The sequence below is a fragment of the Galeopterus variegatus genome, unplaced genomic scaffold (assembly GCF_000696425.1).
Source record: "Galeopterus variegatus unplaced genomic scaffold, G_variegatus-3.0.2 Scaffold3727, whole genome shotgun sequence".
Taxonomy (NCBI): Eukaryota; Metazoa; Chordata; class Mammalia; order Dermoptera; family Cynocephalidae; genus Galeopterus; species Galeopterus variegatus.
The window spans coordinates 99,960-123,998 of record NW_007729838.1 but is presented as its reverse complement, the minus strand read 5'-3'; the positions used below and the strand labels follow the sequence as shown (position 1 = coordinate 123,998).

General features: G+C 38.7%; 1 protein-coding gene across 1 annotated transcript in view; it reads right to left on the bottom strand.

The window, feature by feature from the left end:
• Nucleotides 1-24,039, bottom strand: part of TLE4 (transducin-like enhancer of split 4) — a gene marked incomplete at its 5' end in the record, with an annotated part of 139,948 nt that overhangs the window by 72,062 nt on the left and 43,847 nt on the right. Inside the window, one exon of the mRNA XM_008585822.1 lies at nt 18,787-18,861. Within this exon, the coding sequence (XP_008584044.1) occupies nt 18,787-18,861 (75 nt within the window). The remainder of the gene's footprint in view (nt 1-18,786; nt 18,862-24,039) is intronic.

The following is a 24,039-nucleotide window of genomic DNA, read 5'->3' as shown; positions in this document are numbered from 1 at the left end:
CTTTCTACCTCGGATCAGAGTTCAATTGGCAAGCATTTGTTAACGGCCTGCATATATGTCTCTCCTGCCTCCTTTCCTGGACTCAGCTCTGTGAGCCTACATCAACACAACCCCAGCTAAATGCAGTCACTGAAACGGTCACACATTATCTGACAAACTAAAATATATATCTATTTCATTAGACATTAAAAAAAAAAAAAAAAAAAAAAAACTCGGGCCAGCCCGGTGGCGCACTGGAGAGTGCGGCGCTCCCGCCGAGGGTTCAGATCCCATGTGGAGAACGGTTCCCGCTCACTGGCTGAGCGCGGTGCGGGCGCAACACCGAGGGTTGCGATCCCGTTACCAGTCAGTAAAAAAGAAAAAAAGAAAAAAAAAAAAAAAAAAAACTCAGCCAAAAATCAATACCTTCAACCCTTCAATGATCCAGGTGTTTTACTTTCATTCTTCTTCTCTCATAGGATAAAAATAAAAGCACTAACTGCCTCATTTCTCCATCTGACCAGGAACTTTTCAAAGGCAGAAACTATGCCTCCAGTTTGTCTTCTGCACATGACAATCATAGTGAAGACTTCCCGGGGTGCCCACTTCGTTCTCTTCCACCTACAAACAGCCTGCAAGCCCTCAGCCATGTCCTGCCTTGCACCCGCTTGGAGGAAGGAGGGTGCCCCTGCCCCGCCGCCATCCCGTGCAGGCCACACCACCTGGCCTCGCATCCTCGTTCCATCCAACGCTCCTTCGGTCCTCCAATGCTCTCCCTCCTCTTTGGGTGTTCTCTGGCACTGATTTTTGTCCTTCTGCTTGTAAGCTTAATGCCAGAGTCTCTATCATTTTGTTTACCATCTAAAGTCAAAAGAACTCGAGGCAGCACTTTTTTGGGGGGACAAAAACCTCACTGTATTTTAATCACCTTTGTCCTCCACTTCCCTCCTCACATAGTGCCTTGCACCCAACTGGCACTTGATAAATGTTAAATTTAACTAAATTACCTTCTTTTTCCCTCTTCAGCTACTGCGCCTGGCACTTGATAAATGTTAAATTTAACTAAATTACCTTCTTTTTCCCTCTTCAGCTACTGCACTGTGTGTGTGTGTGTGTGTCTGTGTGTGTGTGTGTGTGTGTGTGTGTGTGTGTGTATCACTGTCTTCACACAGCCGAACGTCTTTACAAATTAGGGTCAACCTGCTGCCTCCACATCTCAACAGCCCCCACCACACACACACAGGTATTCCTTCTCCCCTGTAATCTGGACTCCGGCCCAACAACCTCATAAAACTGATGACACTCACACAAGATTGATTCAAGTTGTCAGTTTCCTTTTTCTCTAACATGTCTGCAGTCACAAACAGCATCTCCCCTTTACTGAAACTCTCCTCCCCCTGCTTCAAGAACCACTGAAATGATCACCATGGCCAGCCTCTCTTTAGCTCTCTGAATGCTCCCACTGTATTGCCTTCTTGGCTTTTTCTCTTGCTTTCTTTACTCCTCTCTGGCAGTATCCACTTTAGACAAATGACTCCCACTTCTGTCTCCCAAGCTCTAATACCTCTGATCTAACTTCCTGGCAGGTAATTCCACTTGGCAGTCCAGCATTACCTGAAAATGAAAATGTTTGACGCAATACCCATAAGTAACTTCCATTGGCTCAAGTTATCAGTCACTATCAATCTGTTTTTCTTCCATGCTCCTATATCCATAATCATAGAATCCTGTCAATTCTCAAATAATGCCTTACACGTTTCTACTGCCACTATACTAGTTAGTGTATACTTTTACCACCCCATATATTGACTACTGCAAGCCTCCTAATTAGCTCATTTCGGTCCCAGTGAACCCATACTGTATCACCACTGGCAGTTTTTTCCTAAATGCATGTCATTCTGCACCTTTTAAAATAATCTCCACATTACTTATCTAAGTTGTACTCACCCAGCTCAGCGCATGTTTCACCTGTTCTCTAAAGGCTTCTCCAAACATCCCATGTGTCTACTATGTTACAGGACCCCAGTACCATTCACGGGGACACGTTGCCTCATAAAGGTATTGTTATTCATCTTTTTACGGGTAAGAAGACTCTGACTTGCCAATGAGATTGTGAGACTTTGAAGAGACCAGCTTCAGGCCTCTTTGTAGCCCTGGCACCTAGCTCAGTCCCCCACAGTGGGGATGCACTAAAAAACGCTGATATTACTGATAATAAAATATTTCTTTGACAGTTACTCCCTGGTTCCAAAACAATAGACCCCTTTTATCTAAAAGTAAAAGTTCAAATTTCTCAGCACTCAAGACCTCCTTAAACTAGCATCAGCCTAACTTTACACACTACTGTGCAACACCATCCAGGAAAATCTTCATGCATAACACTAGCCTATTTAGTGAGACATCTAAAACCCTAATGGCTCAGCTTTACTAATAATTAACACACACATACACAGTCCTGTCTCATTTGTCTCTACATATTTAAATTCTGCTCATCCTTCTATGCCAAACCCCTGCCTATTTTCTCTATGTGAAGACATCCCTAATCACCCTGGCTCTAAGTAATTTCTACCACTGCCTCTAAATTCTGACAGCATTGAGGCCAATGCCATTTATGTCACTTAACAACCCAAGACAATAAAAGACTTTTTAAATATATGCCAAAACCCTTTAATTAGAGCATATCTTCTAAATTTCCCACAATGACTAGATATTTCTTGTACTTAGTAGGTATTCAAACAGGTTATAACAAATGTCAACACCAATTTTATAAACTAATGAATTTTGGTACTATATTCTTCCAGATAAGGTCTCAATCTTCAGATTTTAAAATGAAACCAGAATAAATGAAAAAGTAAGCTGCTTAGAATCTTTCATTTGGACACTTTAGGCAGCAATAATCTAAAATGAGAAGGATATTTTAATGATCAAATTTAGAGCTTGGTACCTCCATATGAACAGTCTGCATTTATTTTTATTGTTGGTCTTTTTTTAATTCTTAGTATTATGAATTAGAAATGGGCTCAAATATAACTACCACTAAACTTTCCCTAGTGAACTCAAACTACTTAGTCATATGTCCATATATTAAAGCTTTTAATGAGTTAAGTCTCTACTACATATAGAGTTCCCATATTTTTTTTACCTGCCTGCCTTCTACTATTAACATTTTTCATAACCACAGAATTTACTAAAACTGAGAAATTAACATCAGTACATTACTATTAACCAAAGTATGGAATTTATTCAGATTTCCCTAGTTGTTCCACTAATGTCATTTTTCTGTCCCGGAATTCAAACCAGGATACCACCTCATATTTAGAGAGGTTTTATTTTTCAATTGTTATTATACCAAAACTACAAAAGTCCTTTCAAAGATCTTATAAATGGCAATAAATTACAGGCATACTGTTTAACAGAGAACATGACTTGAATTTAGGAGAGAAAGGAAAATGAGGAGGGACTCCACAAAGCTATTTTACAAATCATCCATTATATATACAAAATATCAAACAAAAAAAAGGAGACTCAGTAGAGTATCCCATAGAAGCAATTTTAATCAAGTGTTTTAAAATATAAAACTGTAAGATAAAACGTGATTAAATATGTCACCAAATGATATATGATAAAAATGTAAGACAGATATACTGAAACACCATAGTAGATTTTAAAATGTTTACATCAATAAAACAGACTACTTTCTGTATTTAGTGGTCATTTTTAACCTTCTTTGTAAGTTCTAATCTTAGGAACTATCCTAGAACTAGAGCGACATATGTACTTAAAATTGATAATAATTAAAAAAAAAATAAATAAATAAAATAAAATAAAATTGATAATAATTAGTCAATAACACATATTAGAGACCACCTTCCTTAAATAAAAGCGATATATATCACCAATGGCTAAACTTAACTTCACCCTTTTCCCATTAAAAACAAATGGCTTTAATTTATCAAATTTCAAATAACGTTCAAGAATTCAATTTTTAAAAAAAAAGAATTTCTATAAAGTCTTCTTTATCAGCAGAGGAAAGCTCAAAGCAAAGCCCTCGAAAAGGAGTCAGGTTTCTCTGGCTATTATTCAAGGAGCTGAGAATAGCACAATCTAATGGACTCCCTACAGTACAGTGGAAGCCTGTTAATGTTTCCCAATAGCCTTGACACTGTCCTCTGATCTCTGTCCCATCTGTGTTAATTACAGAGCAATTAACCCGTAAAGGTTTACTACTTTATACTATAGTCACACTAAGAAACATAAAACCTCTTGCTTTTTAAACACCAAGAGAAGGGAAATTGTATTAAGAGTACACAGATCAACACAGATTCCTTACTAAAATAACTTAAGATAAATTACCACTCTAGATAATGACAAACCAGCACGTTAAAAAATATTGACCTTAGAAGAAAAAAGAAAAAAAAAAAAGGCAAAAAAACAATCAAGCCAAAGAATCAAAGGGGAGGGTATAGACTGCAGTAGCAATTAAAAACGAAAATTAATGTACTCTAAACCATGACTGAGAAAAATACGTGTCATCGAAAAATTCTTCTCACTGATCTTCCTAGGCTGTTCCTGAGTGTCTTATTTCATTAAAAATAACCAAAAAAAAACCCATAACTCTCTTATCTGCAACCACAATACAAAATAAACTGTTTTCTATATAATATACTATTATATTATACCATTATATAAATATACTATTTCTTCTTTCTGTTATGGGCCATTCAAGAGAATAAATATTAACATGCAGTGAACTTTAAACTTAGGCAAGTACTCCTTTAAGATAATTAATTTAATTCTGAAAAATAGCCAGTATGTCTGAATGAAGTAGTAGACACAGCCTCAATTCTGTTAGCAGCTTGGCTTGTGAATTCAGCAATGAGGTAGTAGACACAGTTTGTGTTAGTAGCTTTTTGATGGATTTTCTGTATTTCCTTGCAGTTTCAAGTTTGGCACAAAGGGCAGAAAAGGACCACTAGAGAATACAGTTCACAGGAAATGTCTTTTGAAATGTCTCTTAGCAAAAAGTGGAATTGTTTTTAATCAAAGGTCCCCAACTGCTTGATCACCAAAGGCTGACTGGTCAATGACTAAGCAGGAGCTGGTGACAGTAGAGCTGCAGCCCCCGATGTCCCTAGGTATTTTGACATCTCCAACTGGAAGCCAGGCAGAGGTTTTCTTGCTCACCACCTGTCATCTCTACTATGCTCTCAAGAGCAGAAGGAAGAATCCTCGAAAACTATGCATCTTCCTTAGAAGCAATAACATCCCAGTAGCAAACAGCACACCTAGTGTCCATATCAGTTTCTAAAAAAAAAAAAAAAAAACCAAAGTACAAGGTAAACCCACTACATCTTGTGCCAGAAAGCGAGTCTTGTAGACTAATGGGTAGTATCCAAAAGACAACAAGCCAACTTGAAGAGGTCCCCACTGGCAAAATGTGAGACAATTTCAGCATCATAAAGAATAGTGACTCTAATAGATTATAGCACATTTTTTTAAGTTTCCAGGAGTGGAGTACTTGCTACTTCGAGAAAACAGGTGGAGCTGTGGTACATTCTGGGGTCAAGGACTAGAGAACAGTTCCCAGGCTAGGGCAAGCTCTTGAACTCAGGGCAGGCTGGCTCACACCCAAATCCACAACCACCCTTCCACCAGCTGGCCAAGCTGGGTGCACTGAGCATATATGCCTGATCAAACCAGGAGACACCATTCTAGGAGAACAGAGAGAACCCCGGCAGACCATGAGAGAAGCCAGTAAAGAGGAGGCAACAGACTGCAATGGAGCAGCAAGTATAGCAGGGAGCCGAGGACTGCACTGGTATCTGCACTCCTTGGCTTGTGAAGACACTGTTTAGTAAGGACACTTCTGCTGACCTGGCTCCTCTCTGCGGGGGATGGGCTGAGTCTGAGAAAGGAGGTCCTGGGTGACATACAGGAAGCATCACAATGAAGTGGCGTCAGAGCCACCCAGCTGGAATCCTTTCCATCTATGTGAGCAAGAGCCAGTCACTGAACATTTCTGAGCTTCCATTTCTTCACATAAAAAGCAGTTAACAGTTATAAAATCTACCTACTAAGGTTGCTGGGAGAATTATATAACATTATGAATATAAAATACTTAGCACTGTGCTTGGCAAAAAATAAACAATCAATAAATGATGGCTGCTATTATTGGAAAAAGGTATCCAGAAGTCCATATTTGCAAATGTGACCTACTAAGGTTGCTGGGAGAATTATATAACATTATGAATATAAAATACTTAGCACTGTGCGTGGCAAAAAATAAACAATCAATAAATGATGGCTGCTATTATTGGAAAAAGGTATCCAGAAGTCCATATTTGCAAATGTGCACACACACACAGAGAAAGAGACAGACAACAGGAAAAGCTTTTCTTTGCAGAATAATACTAATTTAAAAAAAAAAAAAATAACTTAAAATTTACCACTTCACCACTCCAAATGTATTTATTATCCAGGATGGACCAATTGATAGATGCTAAAATCACTGGGTAAAAAGTTGCTGGGGAACAGGTTATTTGATGTCAAAGAATCATCCCACAGACTACCTAGCTTACGAATAATCAATACAATTGGAAATACACAGCATCATCTTGGCAGTATTCCTACTATAAATACTTAAACTGAATCTAAACATGAGAAAGCAATCAGAAACAATCAGACAAATCCACACTGTAGAAGATTCCACAAGACTGGCCTGGAATCTTCAAAATCATAAAGTAAAATGATTTGGGGACCATTCTACATCACAGAGGAGTAAAGAGATATGACAACTTTTGAATATGAATCCTGAATTAGACGAAAAATGCTATGAAGAAAAAGTGCTGTCAAAGACATTTTGTGGACTCCTAGAGAAACATGATTATGAACTGCACCCCAGAGATGTGTTAATGGTATTATACAGGAAGGTGCTCTTGTTCATAGCAGATGCGCACTGAGTATTAAGGGGTGAAACATCATGACCACCTCTTATTTTCAAACAGTTCAGCACGCTCAAAGAAATTTATGTGTTTCTGTTGTGTATTTGCAGAGGTAGAAAGCTAAATGATGAGTATACAGGGTTTGTTTATTATTCATCCAACTTCCCTGTAATTGTGGGACAGGGAAAATTAGATGTGTCCTTCTTGCCAAAATATGGGAGTTCTTCAACAAACATCTCTATAGCAAAAGCTAACGGTTAGTGAATGTATGTAAAGAAGCAAGGGTAAAATGAACAAAAGGAGAAACTTTTCAAGCTAAGCTTATCTGCAACTCATACCCGATGTCTTAAAACATGGGATTTATTGCAGGGGAAAGACAAGCATTTAGAGCCGCAACCCAAGAAAGATTATCACTGAAATGGTAAGTTTCTCATGCTAAACAAATCACAGATCTCTGTAGTTCTTGAGCTCTCTAAACTGGTCTTAGGGCCAGCCTGTGGCCCACTTGCGAGAGCACAGTGCTGATAACACCAAGGCCACAGGTTCAGATCCCTATAAAGGGATGGCCGGTTAGCTCACTTGGGAGAGCGTGGTGCTGATAACACCAAGTCAAGGGTTAAGCTCCCCTTACCGGTCATCTTTTTAAAAAATAAATAAATAAATAAACTGGTCTTAAAGACAGGTAACAAGCAAAGCAAACAAATCCCATGAGACCTGTGCCAAGGGCTCCATTGTCCTAACTTGCAGTTTAACTCTCTAAGTAATAATGGCAAGAAAAGGGGGGGGGGGGGGGCGGGGGGGGGGGGGGGGGGTCGGGGGGCGGTCAAAAAACCTGATGTGTTGATTTTCCCATTGGTGATCCTGTTAGCATTTTGAGTTGACCCATAGTTTACTAGGAAAGGTACTTCTAAGCAAATTAATTATGGAAATACAATTTCCTGGAGGCTTGTTTAAGCTATTTAAGGAAAATTTTTAGAGACTTTAACATCTTACTGAAACCAACACTTCTATTTCATAAGTTTTAGTCATTAAAGTCACCCAGCTAAGGGATTTCTTTAGTTACTTCAGAATACTTTTAAAAAGTAAAGCTGTATTTAAAAAGCCCATGTACTTTAGGTTCTTCAGTAACTTGCATTTGATCTTAGAACTTTACAGGTGAAATGAACCTCAGATGTCATCTAGATAGGTTGCTTTCCAATATTTTGACCATAACTTACGTGTTTTGCACATGCGTGTACACACTTCTGCATAGAATATACATGGAAATGAAAATAAAGTTCAACTAACAATATTAAACACTACTATGTGCAACACAGTCTAATATTTTCTATTTTCTATCTTTTTTTAATTAAAAATGCTGTCTATGGCCCACTGAATTGATCTCACTATATGCTCAGGAGTCTTCTGAGCCACAATTTGAAGAACATTGTTCCAGGCCAACACCCACACATGTGAGGTCCAAGGTGGGAGTTAGCGGGAGACGGTATCAGCATCAAGAAATGGAGCACAAGTCCCCACCAAAACATACTGGCAATCCCTCTGGGTTCTAACTTACTACCTCAACTCTGACTGGCCACTGGCCTAGTAAGGGTCCTTTGTTGTCCTCTGTTACCAGTCATCCCCTCTTCCTCACCTACTGCTGCCTGCAATTAGCTTACCACCAATAGTTCTTAATCAAGAAACCCTCCCACCCCAACCCCCTGGACAATACTTAGAAATGAATTCATTATAAACTCCCGACTTCCAGTTTTTTGAACAATCATCCAGCAATATCTCCTTATAATGCTATAGGACAAATACTTTATGTTCTACATGCACCCCATAAAATATTTTACTATTTCATATCAGGATCTCGCATAATCCTACCTATTCGCATAAAGCATAGGTTCAAACCTTTTTTTTGCATCAGTCCTGGGACCTTCTGTGAATCTGAAAACCACAAACTCCTGTCTCCAAAACCCAACACACATACATACAATTCTGCAAACATTTCAGGGAGCTAATGAATAGCCCAGTGGCCAACCATTAAATCCTAGAACCACCAAGGACCTAGGTTTAAAACACCTGCTTCAGTAGTGGTGTTTATGACAACTTTTGGTTCTTATACATAAGAGTAAGAAACAACAAATAGAAAGAAACACAGCAGGAGTCAAGAGTATTCAACTTACCTACAGAACTAATATAATACAATTTAGGCTAGCCAATTTAGTATGTGCATCAGGCACGCCCTATTTCCATTTTCCGCACAACCTTGAGCTCTGGACACAAAACAATGGACAATTCCTATCAGTGGATCTCAGAATAAAGAGAATATTGATCCCAGTGTAAAAGAAAGAAGAACAAGAGGTCAAGAGAACAAATAAGGGTCAGTGTAGCATCGTGGTTAAATGTGTGAGCTCTGAAGTCAGTCAAAGTCTGGATCCCAGTTCTGCCACTTTCTCCTTATGTGGCCTTCAGAAAACTAGAGTCACAGAGGCGCTCCCGCAGAGGGTTGGGATCCCACATACAGACCGGTTCCCGCTCACTGGCTGAGCGAGGTGCAGGTGCGACAACGAGGGTTGCGATCCCGTTGCCGGTCCCGGTCCGGTACGGGCGCGACACTGAGGGTTGCGATCTGTTGCCGGACATGAAAAAAGACAAAAAAAAAAGGAAAAGATAAAAAGACCTGAGGGTCTGAGGAGTACAGACTAGAAAGGGCAAGCAAGAACAGGAAAGAACAAGTGCCAAATGGAATGGAGAATATCAATAATGAAAGCTACAGTAATCAAGACAGTGTGAGACTGGTGAAAAAAGAGACCAACAGTTTAATGGAACAGAACACAGTCTAGAAACAGACCCCAACACATACAGTTAAGATTTCCAACAACTGTGCAAAGGCAATCCAATGGAGAAAGAACAGTCTTTTCAACAAATAGTGCTGGAACAAATGAATCAGATATCCATCTGAAAAAAAAAAAAAGAAACAACCCAAACCTCACACCACAAACAAAAATTAAACTGGATCATGGGTGCTGGGAAAAATAGAATAGTTTGGTCAGGGCCCTCATCTCGGGTCCAGTTGGGTGTGGTTCAACATCCTGTGTAAGCAAATTTTGTGTGTGTGGAGTTAGTGTGCATGTGTGCCAATGTATCTTTTTAGTTTCGTTGCTATTCTGGTGTTCAAAGGAGTGAGGGAGGGAGGGAGAGTAAGAGAGAGAGAGAGGTAGAGAGAGAGAGAGAGAGAGAGAGAGAGAGAGAGAGAGAGAGAGGGAGAGGAAGAGAGAGAGAGAGAGGTAGAGAGAGGGAGAGAGAGAGAGATTTGGTGCAGCAGGCAGGCGGGCACTGGCCTCGAGCATCCGCCCAGTGCAGCCATGCTTTCCAACCTAAGGCTCCAGGGACCTTTTGGCTGGTTACCTAGCTCACAGACCTTTATGAAGGGGTCTGGCGACCCAGCCTGGCAGCGTATGAAGGGTTTGTGACCCAGTCTGTGAATGGGCTTAAAGAGACCTAGCTCAACAATTAGCCCAGTCGGTGCAGGGCTACCAGCATGTAAAATAGCCCAATAACTGGCGTGGTCATGTAGTTTGACAACTGGCATCACAAACAGGATTAAGAGCTAGACAATTGGCGCTGTGAGGATTCCAGGCCTTAGCCTAGCCAGACAATGGGCCTAAACATAAAACTTCTAGAAGAAAATCTAGAAGAAAGTCTTTGTGTTCTTGGGTTAGGCAACAATTACTTAGAGACAACAACAAAAATAAGATGCATAAAGGAAAAAAATTCAAAAATTAAACTTCATCAATATTAAACACTTCTCTTCAAAAGGCACTGTTTAAAAAAACATGAAAAAATGAACTACAGATTGGGAGACTATATTTGCAAAATACTTAAAGGACTTATATCCAGAATATTAAAAAACTCTCAAAACTAAAAAAAAAAAAAACACAAAACCTGACTCAAGAAAAATAAATGAGACAAAGATCTGAACAGATACTTTATCAAAGAAGACACAGAGACGGCAAATAAGCACAGAGGACACTAAACATCATTAGTTATTACGGAAATGTAAAAACGCAATGAGTACCACCACCTATGAGGATAGCTAAAAGAACCCTACAATTCCATGTGCTGACTAGGATGAAGAGCAAAGGTTCTCTTACGCATATTAGTAAGACTTTGGAAAACAGTATGTCAGTTACTTTGAAAGTTAAACATACATTTACCACATCACTCAGCAAACCCTTTCATTTCACCCAAAAGAAATGAACGCTTATATTTGCTTATAAAAACCTGTACATGAATATTTCTTGTGGCTTTTACTCACAGTGGCCCCAAATCGGAGATAACTCAACTACCCTTCAAGGAGTAAATGAATAAACAAACCAGTATATCCATACAGTGGAACATCACTCAGCAAAACAAAAGGATCTAACTATTGATATGGGCAATTGCATGGACAAATCTGAAAGCCTTATATTAAATGAAAGAAGAAAACTCAAAAGGCTATATAATGTATAATTCCATTTACATGACATTCTCAAAAAGGCTCACTTTGGAAGAAAAAACATTTTCAGGGGTTGCCAGTGGATGGGGTAGGGAGAAGAACTGACTACAAGGGGAACAAGAGGATTTAGGGCAGGGGAGAACTATTCTGTATCTTGCCGGTGATGATATAGTTACATGACTATTCAATTGTGAAAATTCAGGAGGGCAAATTTTACTTTATGTAAACTATACCTCAATAAATCTGACTTAAAGGAATATAAAATATCGATAATGAATGTATATTTCTGGATTCCTAATTCCACATCTGAAAATATATCTGCAAATATAAAAAAGGTACAAATTTGTAAATGTACACAGCCTAATTTTTATCATGTCTTCTATTAGTTTCTTTACTGTTATCCTTGGAAACTAGTTTACTTACTGCAATTAAAATGTATTAGTTAAAAGTTGATTATGTGTAGTAAAATGTAAAACCAGGCACTTACAACTACCAAACCCTTAAAAACATGATTTAAATGTAATTTGAGGATCATTTCAGAACACATTTCAAAGAAGTTTAAGATATCAATCAAAATGAAAATAAAATGTGTCCCTTTAATAGGATTTGGGGAAAGCACTCACTCTGAATGAATAAGTAGATATAATCATTAAATCATTCTTACTATTCATTAAGGTGTTCTAACCTTTTCACAAAGGTCCTTAGGAGACCACAAACGTATTTTTGGGTAGAAGAATTCCCAAACTGATTTCCTAGGGAGCTTTGAGAACACAGAACAAAAGTCCTGAAAACTTCACATCGTGCTTGACAGTCAGGTGCAGTCATTAACCCTTTCAGTTGCCTGTTTGGGTTGAGCCTGCCTCTCTTGATAGGCTCATGCTCACTCCCTCCTGCCCTCAGCTTTGAGGACACATGACAAGCTAGGTCCACAAGGAAAAAGGTCCCCGACTAAACTGGAGCTGGTGATGCTGCTTGCAGAAACACTACTGGGAAGAAGTCATCAGAGAATACTTAAAGAGGAAGAAAAAAGAACTATAAAAAAAAAATAATCTGCAACTCTGCAACTGCAAGCTTGCAAGGTGCCTTGAGTAGAACCCACTTTTCTGTGTAACAGTTCACCCCTGGCCCTGCACAGGCTCAGCCTGCTGTGCTCTGGTGTGGATGAAATGCACATTTGCAGATCTGGGAAACTTCTTTCTTCTCAGTGGAAGCCCAATGCCCACATGCCTTAAGCTATGTCAGATGCAACCCCCCAAACACATTTTGCAACTGTTGTAACACTACATGCTGAACTCTAGGGGGGAGGGAGAGAAGGAAGGCTCCTCCCCAAGCAGAAAGAAAAGAAGTAGCATTTCAGATTAGTACCAGTTTGGGGAGGTGAGGATTGGCCAGCTTCTAGAAATTAACTGAGTGCACACCAGAAGCACAAATTAGAAATTCTCTTCCTTACCTGGTGTTTTTTGGGAGCTCTGAAGTGGAGGCAGAGCTTAAAAATTAGATATACGAGAATCTTTGTTATGAGAGAAAGGAAATTACTGCCTCTTAGAGCCTCATCAAATTGTAGCAGGAAAATTAGATTATAACCACATCACTCAATAATGTAGTCCCCTACTCCAGGGTAAATGAACCACATGTGGGGGAGAAAGGGGTGGAGGGTGTTGAGGGGCAGGCAAGGATGGGATGTAAAACTGCTTTGGCTTTCACAACATCACAGCTTTGTGACAGCAGGCGAACAAAGCCCTAGGAGTGCAAAAACTAGAGTACATACATCTTCACCCAACCCCTATCCTTCAAGATGGGTAGGTGATGCAGCCAGTGGCCAGCATATTTTATAAACCCTTTAAGCTCCAGGCACACTGTGCAGTAAAGGCAGTAACAAAGCTGAAATAACAATCTGTGATAAAACACAAATCTACCTTTTAGCTCATTTTTAAGTTCATTTTGTATTACATACATTTAGAAAATAACAATAGTAATCAGTTGAGAGAAGCAGAACAAGAAAGAAGCTCACCTGTAAGTTTACTGAAAAGCATTTATTTGAAATACAATGTGAAAGCTGAGTTGTAAAAAGCTGAGCTGTTAAAGAATATATTTTACACACAGAACTCACATCAGAAAACAAGCCATGATTCTAGCATGTGACTACAATTACCTAACTGCCCTATAAAGCCCTCTTAAAGAGTTTAAGGCCTGTGAAGTCAAATCCTGAGTTTCTCAGGAAAGACACTCAAGAAAAGTGAAAGGACAGGGCTTGGCTGCAGGTAATTTTTTAAATGATTCCACGACAGGCGTGGGGGCCTAGGGAAAATGAATCGGGGAAGGAAGAAAACTCAAAAAATGAGTCAGCATTACCATGGCCAACTGAAGCTCCATCCTGCTGGGACCATTTGTGGAGTGGAGTAGAGTAGAAAGCTTTCTCTAAATTGTCCACCCATGAGAGAACAGTATTCCACTAACTGTTTCCCTGTGGGGTCCAGTGTTACCCAATGGGGCTTAACTCCCGCTCTTTCCAGGCTGTGCATATATTAGTGAAGGGTGGATCCCCACAAAGGTCCCCCACAAAGCAGTGGGGGAAAGCGAGACCTCTACAGTGTGGCTGACGGGAGGTACTATCAAGCCATGGGATACATGTTGTAGTGGCAATGGCTAGAGAGAAAGGGACTAAGGGGTATGACGAGGTGGGTCCTGAAAGGACAACACTGGGTCAACACTGTGGGGACAGCCACGCCCCCAAAAAAGGATAATAGCAGACCTACCACACGATTAACAATTCTTTTGGAAGGCCCTTTATTAGTGAACACAAAGACATGAAAATATGGCTCTTAGATACTTAATACATTTTTGCTCTTCTTATAAAAGTGAAGTTTTTTAAAAATTTTATTTCAAGTTTTGTGTTATTGAAGGCCATGTGTCCACAGGAGTATACATCATGCATTTGTGATATAAGAAAGGGGAAAACACCCTTGTTTTTATTTATGCCCACATATTTAGGAATATATCTTTCAGTTTTTTGCCTAATGGCTAATTTGTTTTAAAAGAAGACAAGAAAAATTACCACAATGGTTCACCCAAATGCCTTTGAAACTTAAATTGGCAGTTTTGAAATCTACAATAGAAAAGGAGGGACATGGATTTTAAAACTGTCACACTTTGCTAGATCCTCTGCCAGAATGTCAAGTACAAACACAAACACACACACACACACACACACACACACACACACACACACAATTTAAGGGTCAATCATATGAGAAGGACAATAAAACAACATGGGAAGGGGGGACCCCGAAGGTATTGTCTTTCTCAACTAACTCAAACACATAGGATGGTAAAGGAAAAGTCTCTTAAATCATTTCTTTAGTAATACAAGTAATATTTAAATAGATTTAATAGTGCTGCTCCAAACCAATGAATTATGGGTTTAAAACCTATTAAAATGTAATGTTTTTTTCCTGAGCTGAGAGGAGAGAGATTTAAATCCACTGAATTTTAATATTTCAGCTTGAGCTGCAGGAGGTAGAGAAAGTCCAAATGAACTATTCCATCAGCACCATTCAAGCATGAACATTTTAATCAGTTTTACTTCCTTGGAGTTCTCTAACACAGTTTACGCTGTCATTCTGAAAGCACTTAACACAGAGAGTGTGAAAAACCACCAAGGCTTGTTATTGCCTTCACAATTGATGGCAAATAATTTTGCAGACTTCCTATCATTAAAATGTCACTGCTAAAAATTGAGGTTCAGCATTTCTTGTGCTAAACTGCATTTTCCCACAACACCATACATAGCCTACCTGTTTTTAAGTGTTTTTCAGAGGGAGGGGTGCTTTTTTAAAAAATACATACATTTCTATCATTTTTTTTCCCCTCAAATAGGTTTAAAAAGAGGGTAGGGTGGTTTCTAAAAGAACCACATTTTGAATTTTTACAAGCCAAACATTTTCTTTTCCAATGTTCACACTAACAAAACTTTTTTTCTTAATGGTAGTTTCTTTGGTGAAATTCTTATAAGGTTTGAAGTTAACCTCCTTTATTAAGCATAACCACATTCACACAGCATGCACTGATTATATAGCATAATGGATTTAAAAAGCATTTTAAGATAGTCAGATGACTCAATTTAATAATACAGGAAATGAAAACATCATTTCTAATTAGATCATATTACTGATTTAAAACTACAATTTGTGTGTTGTTCCAACAGTGTCATCTTGCAGAGATTCTAATTTAAAAACACAGTGGCTAGTAGGACACATGATGAAATCAAACTAGATACATAACATCCCCCCAGCCCATTTGGGGGAACTTAGGGAAAGCTTCAAGGAAACGTGAAATATCACCAGTTCAAAATAAAACACAAAATATTAACTATAGAAAAAAAACAGGAATCTTCCCTGTTCTCTTCCTTATAAATAAAAGATAAATGATATTTAACTTATTTCAATCTATCAACAGTTTTAAACTGAATATGACCTGTGAAAGAAATCATTATAACTGTGTTTCATTCCATTAAACACAACTAGCTTATTGTCACGAGAACAGCAACCTCTCCAGGTTTCAGGCTCACTTCAGCATTTTGCATTTAAACTGCATGGATCACTGGTTTGGCTCATTTACCAATGAAGGTAGAATAATATTGCAGAGTTAAAAAGGTGCTTCATCAGATTTCATTAAATCTGGGAACATTTGCTCTTGTCTGGATGGTGTTCATACATATAAAACAGATACATATGAAGTGATAAATAAAGGAAGGTCTGCAGGGGCTGAGATGGGTCTTTGCCTCTCAGGAGGAAAACTGTCATTCCTTCAGTGCAGAAAATCACTGTTAGAAAAATCAAGTAACAAAAATCTGAAATTGACCCCTTATCATTTTTGGTAGCAGATTAAAATACCATCACCTCACAACACATTCATGCTCCAGGGAAAAGAAAACAGCAGGCACATTTAAAATTCCACAAGGTAACAAAAAATAATAATAAAATTCCACAATGTTACGACTCCAAAAACTACTACTGGACACAAGGTACTACTGCAGTGCTGAAAAGGACAAACAGAACCTCAGCAACAGATATTCATCAAGTGAGTTTGTAACTGGGCTCTTTCCTTATCACTTGGTTTATGTTCCCTAAAACTGCTAGATTTTTCTATTTCTGCCATCTATTTTTTCAGAATAGTCAGATTATGTGATTTTGACTCCATTTTCTGCTCAGATACAAACAGCTTGGAATTCCCACCAGATCCAAGTACAGTACATGGTGCTCTGATAGCATGCAGCTCTATTGAGTTAGTTCTTCAAATAAGTTTTTAGGTAACAAAATTAAATTAGCTTTTTAAAAATAATTAAATCCAAATATACACAATATGCCTGTCAGTAACTCGGCTACAGTCTAATAAATCATCGTTTCCCTGAGAAAAGACAATCTGCCATCCCATTCAAAACAAAGTATATAAAAAATGAAACAGACATAAAACAGTATTAAAAATACACTCGATGTCATAAAAGGAACTTGTTCTGATTTTATATCTTTCCTCATAACTTTAAGCAATATCCAACACAAAACAATGTGTTTTTGATTTAGCTTACTCTCTTCACTGGACGGTCACGAAAAGACTTGAAACAAAAAAGGCATTCTGTTTTCCTAGAAAAGACTCTCAATCAGATGTAAGGTAAGATGGCTATCTGTATTTTAGTCATTCATAAAAATAATAAACAGTAAACTAGAAATGACCCAGCAAACTCTCCCATCAGACATCACTCTGCACATTCTCTCCAAAAACAGCAGACAGTGCAGTGGGTGAGAAATGTAGGTTTTATCCTTTTTTATCCATGGAAGATTTGGTAACAAAAATATACATACCATCTCAACGTGAATACAACACATGAATGGGTGTGCACGCTCCAAGCAAGCACAGCTGGTGTATACATACATACTTAACTTTAAAATTAAAGCTTTCTCAACTCTTTATAAATTTAATATACTGCTGTTTTCTGGAGTTTTAGGAAATAAAAAGTAACTGAAATGTATTCATCTCTAATGCCCCCAACCCATATCCAGCACAGAAAATGAATGACGGAGCATGGAGATGGGGAGGGATAGGTTGAGTACAGGGTATAAAGAAAAATCACAATTCGTAATAATAATATCCTTATAATAAATGAAAAGAAAAGAAAATGTATGACAAATATTATTTGTGATTCTACGTGACTTGCTCTGTTTCAGCCTCTTTCCAAGATGTACTTTGGAGGAAATAAAGGTTACTCTTTTCCATTTATTATGTCTGATAATTTATTACCCGTTTTTTTCTTGCAGTCAGGGGACACAAAATAAAGCTCCAAATAGCCCATTAAAAAACAAGCTACAATCAGACAATTGCGCCCCCCACCACCAGCAGCCACACCAGAGTTCTGATTTCCTTGTTAAAAGACAGGGGCATAAGTGAAGCAATATCTTCACTTCAGATTGATTATCAGGCAACCCTTATCCACATCCTCACTCAGGAATTTGAATTTTAATGAAAGTAAATGAAATAATTAGCATTTCAAAGTATGTTTGAAACACTAAGGAAAAAAAGAGAAAAGACTTTTGTGTATACACTATACACAAAAGAAAGTATTTGGGTGGGTACAGAAAAAGTTCAGCTATAGTGTCTTCACTATTCTAAGCAACTGCTTATACTGTCTGCATCAATACAGAAGTGAACACTGTGCTCTTTACAGCTAAGATATCTTGCCTTCATTATTATTTCCAAGTTTTGTCATGTTATTTTATTACTTTTTACTTTAGTCTGAGAGAACAAAAATAAAAGTGGAGTTGGAGTTACTGCCCAAAGCCGTGAATTCCGTTGCAGGACTTCTATGCTACATTTATGTCACTATTACCAGGAAGGATTTTCTGACTGGGCCACTAATTTTTCAAAAAAGTGTAGTTCAACTATTACTTGTACTACATGCGAAGACTAGCCCATAAGAACCACAAACCCCAGGGGAGGAGAGTGAATAGCAGGGGAAATGTGAAAATACACATTTCACTAAAAAATGTTATTAAGGTACTCTACATAATCATCATTTACGGAAAGATAAAAGAAATATTATGAGAAAGTACTATCCAGTCTCCTTAAATACTACATTGGGGTATTATGAGAAATATTATGAGAAAGTACTACCCAGTTCTCAGGAACACATCAACTTGAATTGGTGAGAATATGATCCAAACTTTCTGAGGCAGCCATCAAATTTCACAGGAGATTGAAGGCAAAGTTCTTAATTTAACCTGTGGTCATCTAATGCTTTTTGCTCCTTTCATAGAAAAACTTTAAAAAAGAGAGCATGAGAGAGCTGATGACAAACACTAAGATGAGAGCTAGAATGGAAAGGCCACGTACCCCAATGATGGCGTTCAGTTCTGCCATGGTCACCTGCTTGGCCCGTTCCACAGCCTGCACCACTTGTTGCTGGTGCTATAAATGAAGATCAGAAACAGAATACAATTATTTGTTTTCTACTCGGTCATGAACAGCTTTTCCTAACATGTCCTCTAACTTCAATTACATGCAAACAGCACTTGGGGGTCTCTAGATTTCCAAATACAAGCCCCGGGAAGTGGATGACTAGATGTATAGGTACCTTCAGGTCCATACTGAGGAGGAGTAACTGGGCATCCAACTACAGGTACCATCTCTGTGCCCCCGTGAAGGATGTTCCTCTACAACTGGTGGGAGCAACTCAAATTCACTTTTAAGTCAGTGGTGCACTTTGACTAAACATTTCCAATAGTACTAACAAACAAAACACAGCCCACCCGACCTGCTTTCTTTGTATCTCCTTCTCTCTTTGCCATTATCATAAAAAACTTTTTTCAAATTATTTCCTAGAAGTACTTATTTTTAAATTTTCTCCTGATATTTGTTAGAATAGACACTGGAAGGACACATAGAACCCAACATTTACTTCTCTTCTGGAAATGTGAAAAGTGTTCATGTTTTAATTGTCATGAAGGGATGCATGTTTAAGAGAGATCAAAAATGTACAACTTAAGTTTAAGGGCTTCAGATATTTCCTTTAAATGAAATAGAAAAACTAAAACCTACAAGTTGAAGTTTCCTTTAGAAAAACTAGGATGGATAGTGCAGGCAAATCTCTCCATCCACAATTCAGTTCTAAAGAAAATGGGCAATAAACTGATATTAGTAATTTTTGTAACATTAAAAAAATAGCACAGAAATCTCTGGGGGCACTCCCATCTGCACATGCACAAGTGCTTATATTAGCACCCCAAAAATGTAAATATTATTTCCAACTAAATACACTTGAACACTCTAGTGTCTACAGACTCAAATTTGGTCTAAGCTAGGTTTGGTCTTATTTCTACTAGGTTTATGCAAGAGGCTCATTTTGGTTGATCTCAGTTGAAAAGTGTAGCTAACTATCTTCACTTATTTGAAGCGAATATGAAGCTCAACTACCATACTACTTAATACATACAAAGAACTGTCAATTAAACTTGGAATTACCCTTCAACTACCTGGTCCTCATTCCAAATCTCTCAAATATACAGTTACTGAGATCAACTAGGATGACCACTATTTCCACCTCTGAGCTGTGTAGGGGAAGTAAGGTGGGGATGTGGGGAAGGAAACTGCTTTAATTATCTGCCATGTGGTGTTTTCACCCTTGGTTTCCTAACAGAAATGTGTATTGTGCACCTATGGCTGACGGAAAAATGTCATATAATAGATCGATGCATTTTAAGTTTTTAATAGACTCTGAACATTAAGTTACCTACTTTTTAAAATTGGATTTTCTGTTTCAAAACAGGGACTTAAGAAGCAATCCCAAAGTGTTTATCAAAATCTCTGTCCATTCTCTTACTCTCTAATAAATATTTGCCAAAGTCAAATAACTCATTTCTCTTTCTCTGAAGAAAGTAAAAATCCTAAGGGATTGTGAGAACACCAGTAAGAATGGAGAGGCATAATCAATCAAATGGCCAGTAATATTAACTTCAGCTTTTCTTAAAAGCAGCTTGACCATGTATAAAGTTTACTGAGCACTTACTATGTGCCAAGCACAGAGCTTATGTTTAGATTTAAGACAATCTGGTTTTCAGAGTAGTGAAAAGTGGCAGCACTTGAAAAACACAGAAAAAGACAAACGTAGGGCTCTGGAATTTATTTAATAATCAAAGTGAAATTATAGACATTTTTTTTTTTTAACATAAAATAGAAACTATTTCTCTGGAAGAAGCAGGTAATGATAGCTGGGCAACAACTCTGATGATGACTGGTGGGAATACATATAGAAGCAGAAGGGGAAGAGCTGGGGTCAAAGAGAAAGTATTGGTGTCCCTCCAGGGCAACTGCCCCCTTGGTTTCCTTTCAATCCTGGGGCCTTGGGCCCTAGCCCCTGCCAGAAAATGATCTGGCACCCTTTCTCTGCTTCCTGAGCCACACTGGGCTATTTCCAGGCATAAGATCCTAAGACCAGCCGAGTCACATTACATTAGACAGAAATTTCCACCTTTTCCTTTCCGACATTCTATACTGGCTGCTCAAAACTTCTAAGAAACGGAAACAAAGGACCACATATACACATACAACACACATCCTATGCATTCACTTGATTCATTCAACAAAAGTTTTTAAGCTCTTATTCTGCCATTTCTCCATATTATTGAAATATTATCTGCTTTATATTAAGTATTCAAATAATAGCTCCGTGAGACATAGACATGAAAAGGGTCCTTCTACATGAAGACTATTCAACTCTTGCTTCATAAATTGGATTCCAATTGCTAAGATGGGCAAAGATGCCTTAGGGAGTGGGGATATCTTTCTGGCTTGACATTAAAATCAAGTATATTTTTTGAGGAAACTAGAAACACACACCAGTGAGCCATAACTCTGACATCAGATGATCCTAAAGAAACTCTTGCTAAAAAGCTAAAATGACAATGGAAGTCATGATTCAGCTCCTCCTTTTTGATGGCAATGGCCATGGGCTAATACAGTATCTGAACTTGACCTGCAGTTCAGAATTCTGCTTCCCTATTTCTGCTTACAACCCGTGAATCACTTACTGTTTAAGGACCTTTATGAACAGAAGCTCCCTAAAGCAAACAGTGCCTCCTCCCCTGTGTGCTCTGAAACCCCCTGACGTTGCTCACTCAGCCACATACTAGCAATACACTGCAGACTGAAGAAGCACCCACCAGGTAAGATGTGAAATTTAAAACTCATATAGGAGGAAGGGGCAAAAGATCACAAAAGAGAAAAATGAACATTTGAGGAAGAAGCCCAAGAACTCCTGTAAACTGACTCAGGAGGAATGTTTTTTTCTTCTTTCCATTTTCAGATTTGGAAATAAGCTTTCTGACTCAAAAAATATATCAAGTTTTTCACATCTTCTTAGAACCCTGATGGCTTTCCCCTGACATCTGCTATCTCTTCCCCCTTTCTTCCCCTTGCTCATCTGTCCTCTCCTCCCACTCCACCCTCATCCCATTTCCTCTCTCACTTCCTGCTTATCCCCTCTGCTACAGCACAAGTGCTGATGGCCACTCTGGCCCAGACAGCAGGCCACTGCCCTTCTCATTACTCCAACTGCTCACTCAGATATGAGCTCCCTGTTTGAATGTTCCACCAGCATCACCAAATAAAATGTCACTGAGGTCATATTAATAAGGCAAGAGTAAGAGAGAAGGGCCTATAACCAGGCTTTGAAAGAGAAAGAAAGGAAAAAAAAAAAAAAAAAAAAAAAAAAAACCCTCAATTATTCTTTAAAATACTGTGATTTATAATTTTTTTTTAAAGTCCTCAAAAAAGAAAAACATGAATCAAAAAAACTAGACTGTGGTGATGTTTACACAACTTTGTAAATTTACTGAAAATTATCGAAAAATTAAAATGAGTGAATTTTACGGTGTATAAATGATATCTCAATAAAACTGATGTTTAAAAAGAATACTATGGGGCCGAGCCCATGGCGCACTCGGGAGAGTACGGCACTGGGAGCGCAGCAGCGCTCCCGCCGTGGGTTCGGATCCTATATAGGGATGACCGGTGCGCTCACAGCGCTCACTGGCTGAGCACGGTGCGGCCAGTCTCAAAAAGGACAAAAAATAATAATTAAAAAAAAAAAAAAAAAAAGAATACTATGATTTAAGAAATTCAAGTGTGGTATATATATAAAAAAAAAGGCCAGTAAAATGAAATTCTGTACATTAAATCACTTGCCTACTTACTTTTATCACCATAAAATTCTTTTTGGCATTTCTTCGGGGAAAGTATTAAAAATATTTTTTTCTACAAGAAAGATTAAAACAATAGAAGCTCATGATAAGTCCAACAAAACCTGCTGAGAAACAGCCCTTAATAAACCACTAATATGTGTGTACTAGGTGTTCCTATGCATGTTTCTCAGAAGGGATTACCATGACAATACTTATCATGCCAATACTTCAGGGCATGGCAATAGAGGTGATACTTCTAATAAAAAACAGTAATAAAATACTCTATATTACAACTTAGAATTTTTTTGAAATGCTCCCCCTATTGATAGGGTAGTGAAAGGGTGTTATGGGCAGAGATATAAAACGAACTAGGATTGTTATAATAAACAACATTAATTAACGTTCCTGACAAATGGAGATGCGAAAGTGAGAGACATTAACAGCCCTGCTTCTCACAGAACTCACAGTCACATAACATAGGTTATAACTCAGGAATACAGGATATAAAATATTAGAGAGGCTTTAGGAGGGAATGGCCAGCACATTTCCTGGGGCATCAAGAAAGCCTTTGTTTTCTTATTCATTTATTCAAGTATTTATTAAGCACCTACTGTGCGCCAAGCACTGTGGTAGGCTCTGAGGTTACAGTAATGAACAAGACAGACCACGCAGTCTTTGATCTCACAGAGTTTAAACTCTTACCAAGGAAAGTAGTGTGTGAATTAATAATACTCAAAAGGCTCTATAATTACAAATGGAGGATAATTTACATAAGAAAATTACAGGATGCTGGGCGGTCATTTGTCAGATTAATATGTTAATCTAATCTTGTGGCTAGGGGAAGATTCCCTAAGGAAGTTGACCTGACAACTGAGGCCTGAAAGATTTGCAGGAGTTCTGTGGAAGAAAAGAATGCCAGGCAGAGGGCAGAGACTGAGCAAGGTCCCTGAAGGAGAAAGTAGCTTGACTCTAAGGAAGAGGAGAAAGACGTGTGGCTAGGGGAGGAGAGTAGGTAGGGGACAAAGGTGGAGAGACAAGCAGAGTGGGATTTGTGGGGAGCCTTTTTTTTTTTTCCTTTTTGTCTTTTTTACTGACCAGCAACGGGATCGCAACCCTCGGTGTCGCACCCGTACCGGGGACCGGCAACGGGATCGCAACCCTCGGTGTTGCGCCCGCACTGCACTCAGCCAGTGAGCGGGAACCGGTCTGTATGTGGGATGGGAGCGCCGCCACACTCCCAAGCGGCGCACTCTCCAGTGCGCCACCGGGCCGGCCCTGTGGGGAGCCTTTTTGGGCATGGTAAGACACACACGCAAAGTATCTTTAAAGTGGAAGATATAGGGGCCAGCCCGGTGGTGCACTGCTACAGTGCGCCGCTTGGGAGTGTGGCAGCGCTCCCGCCGAGGGT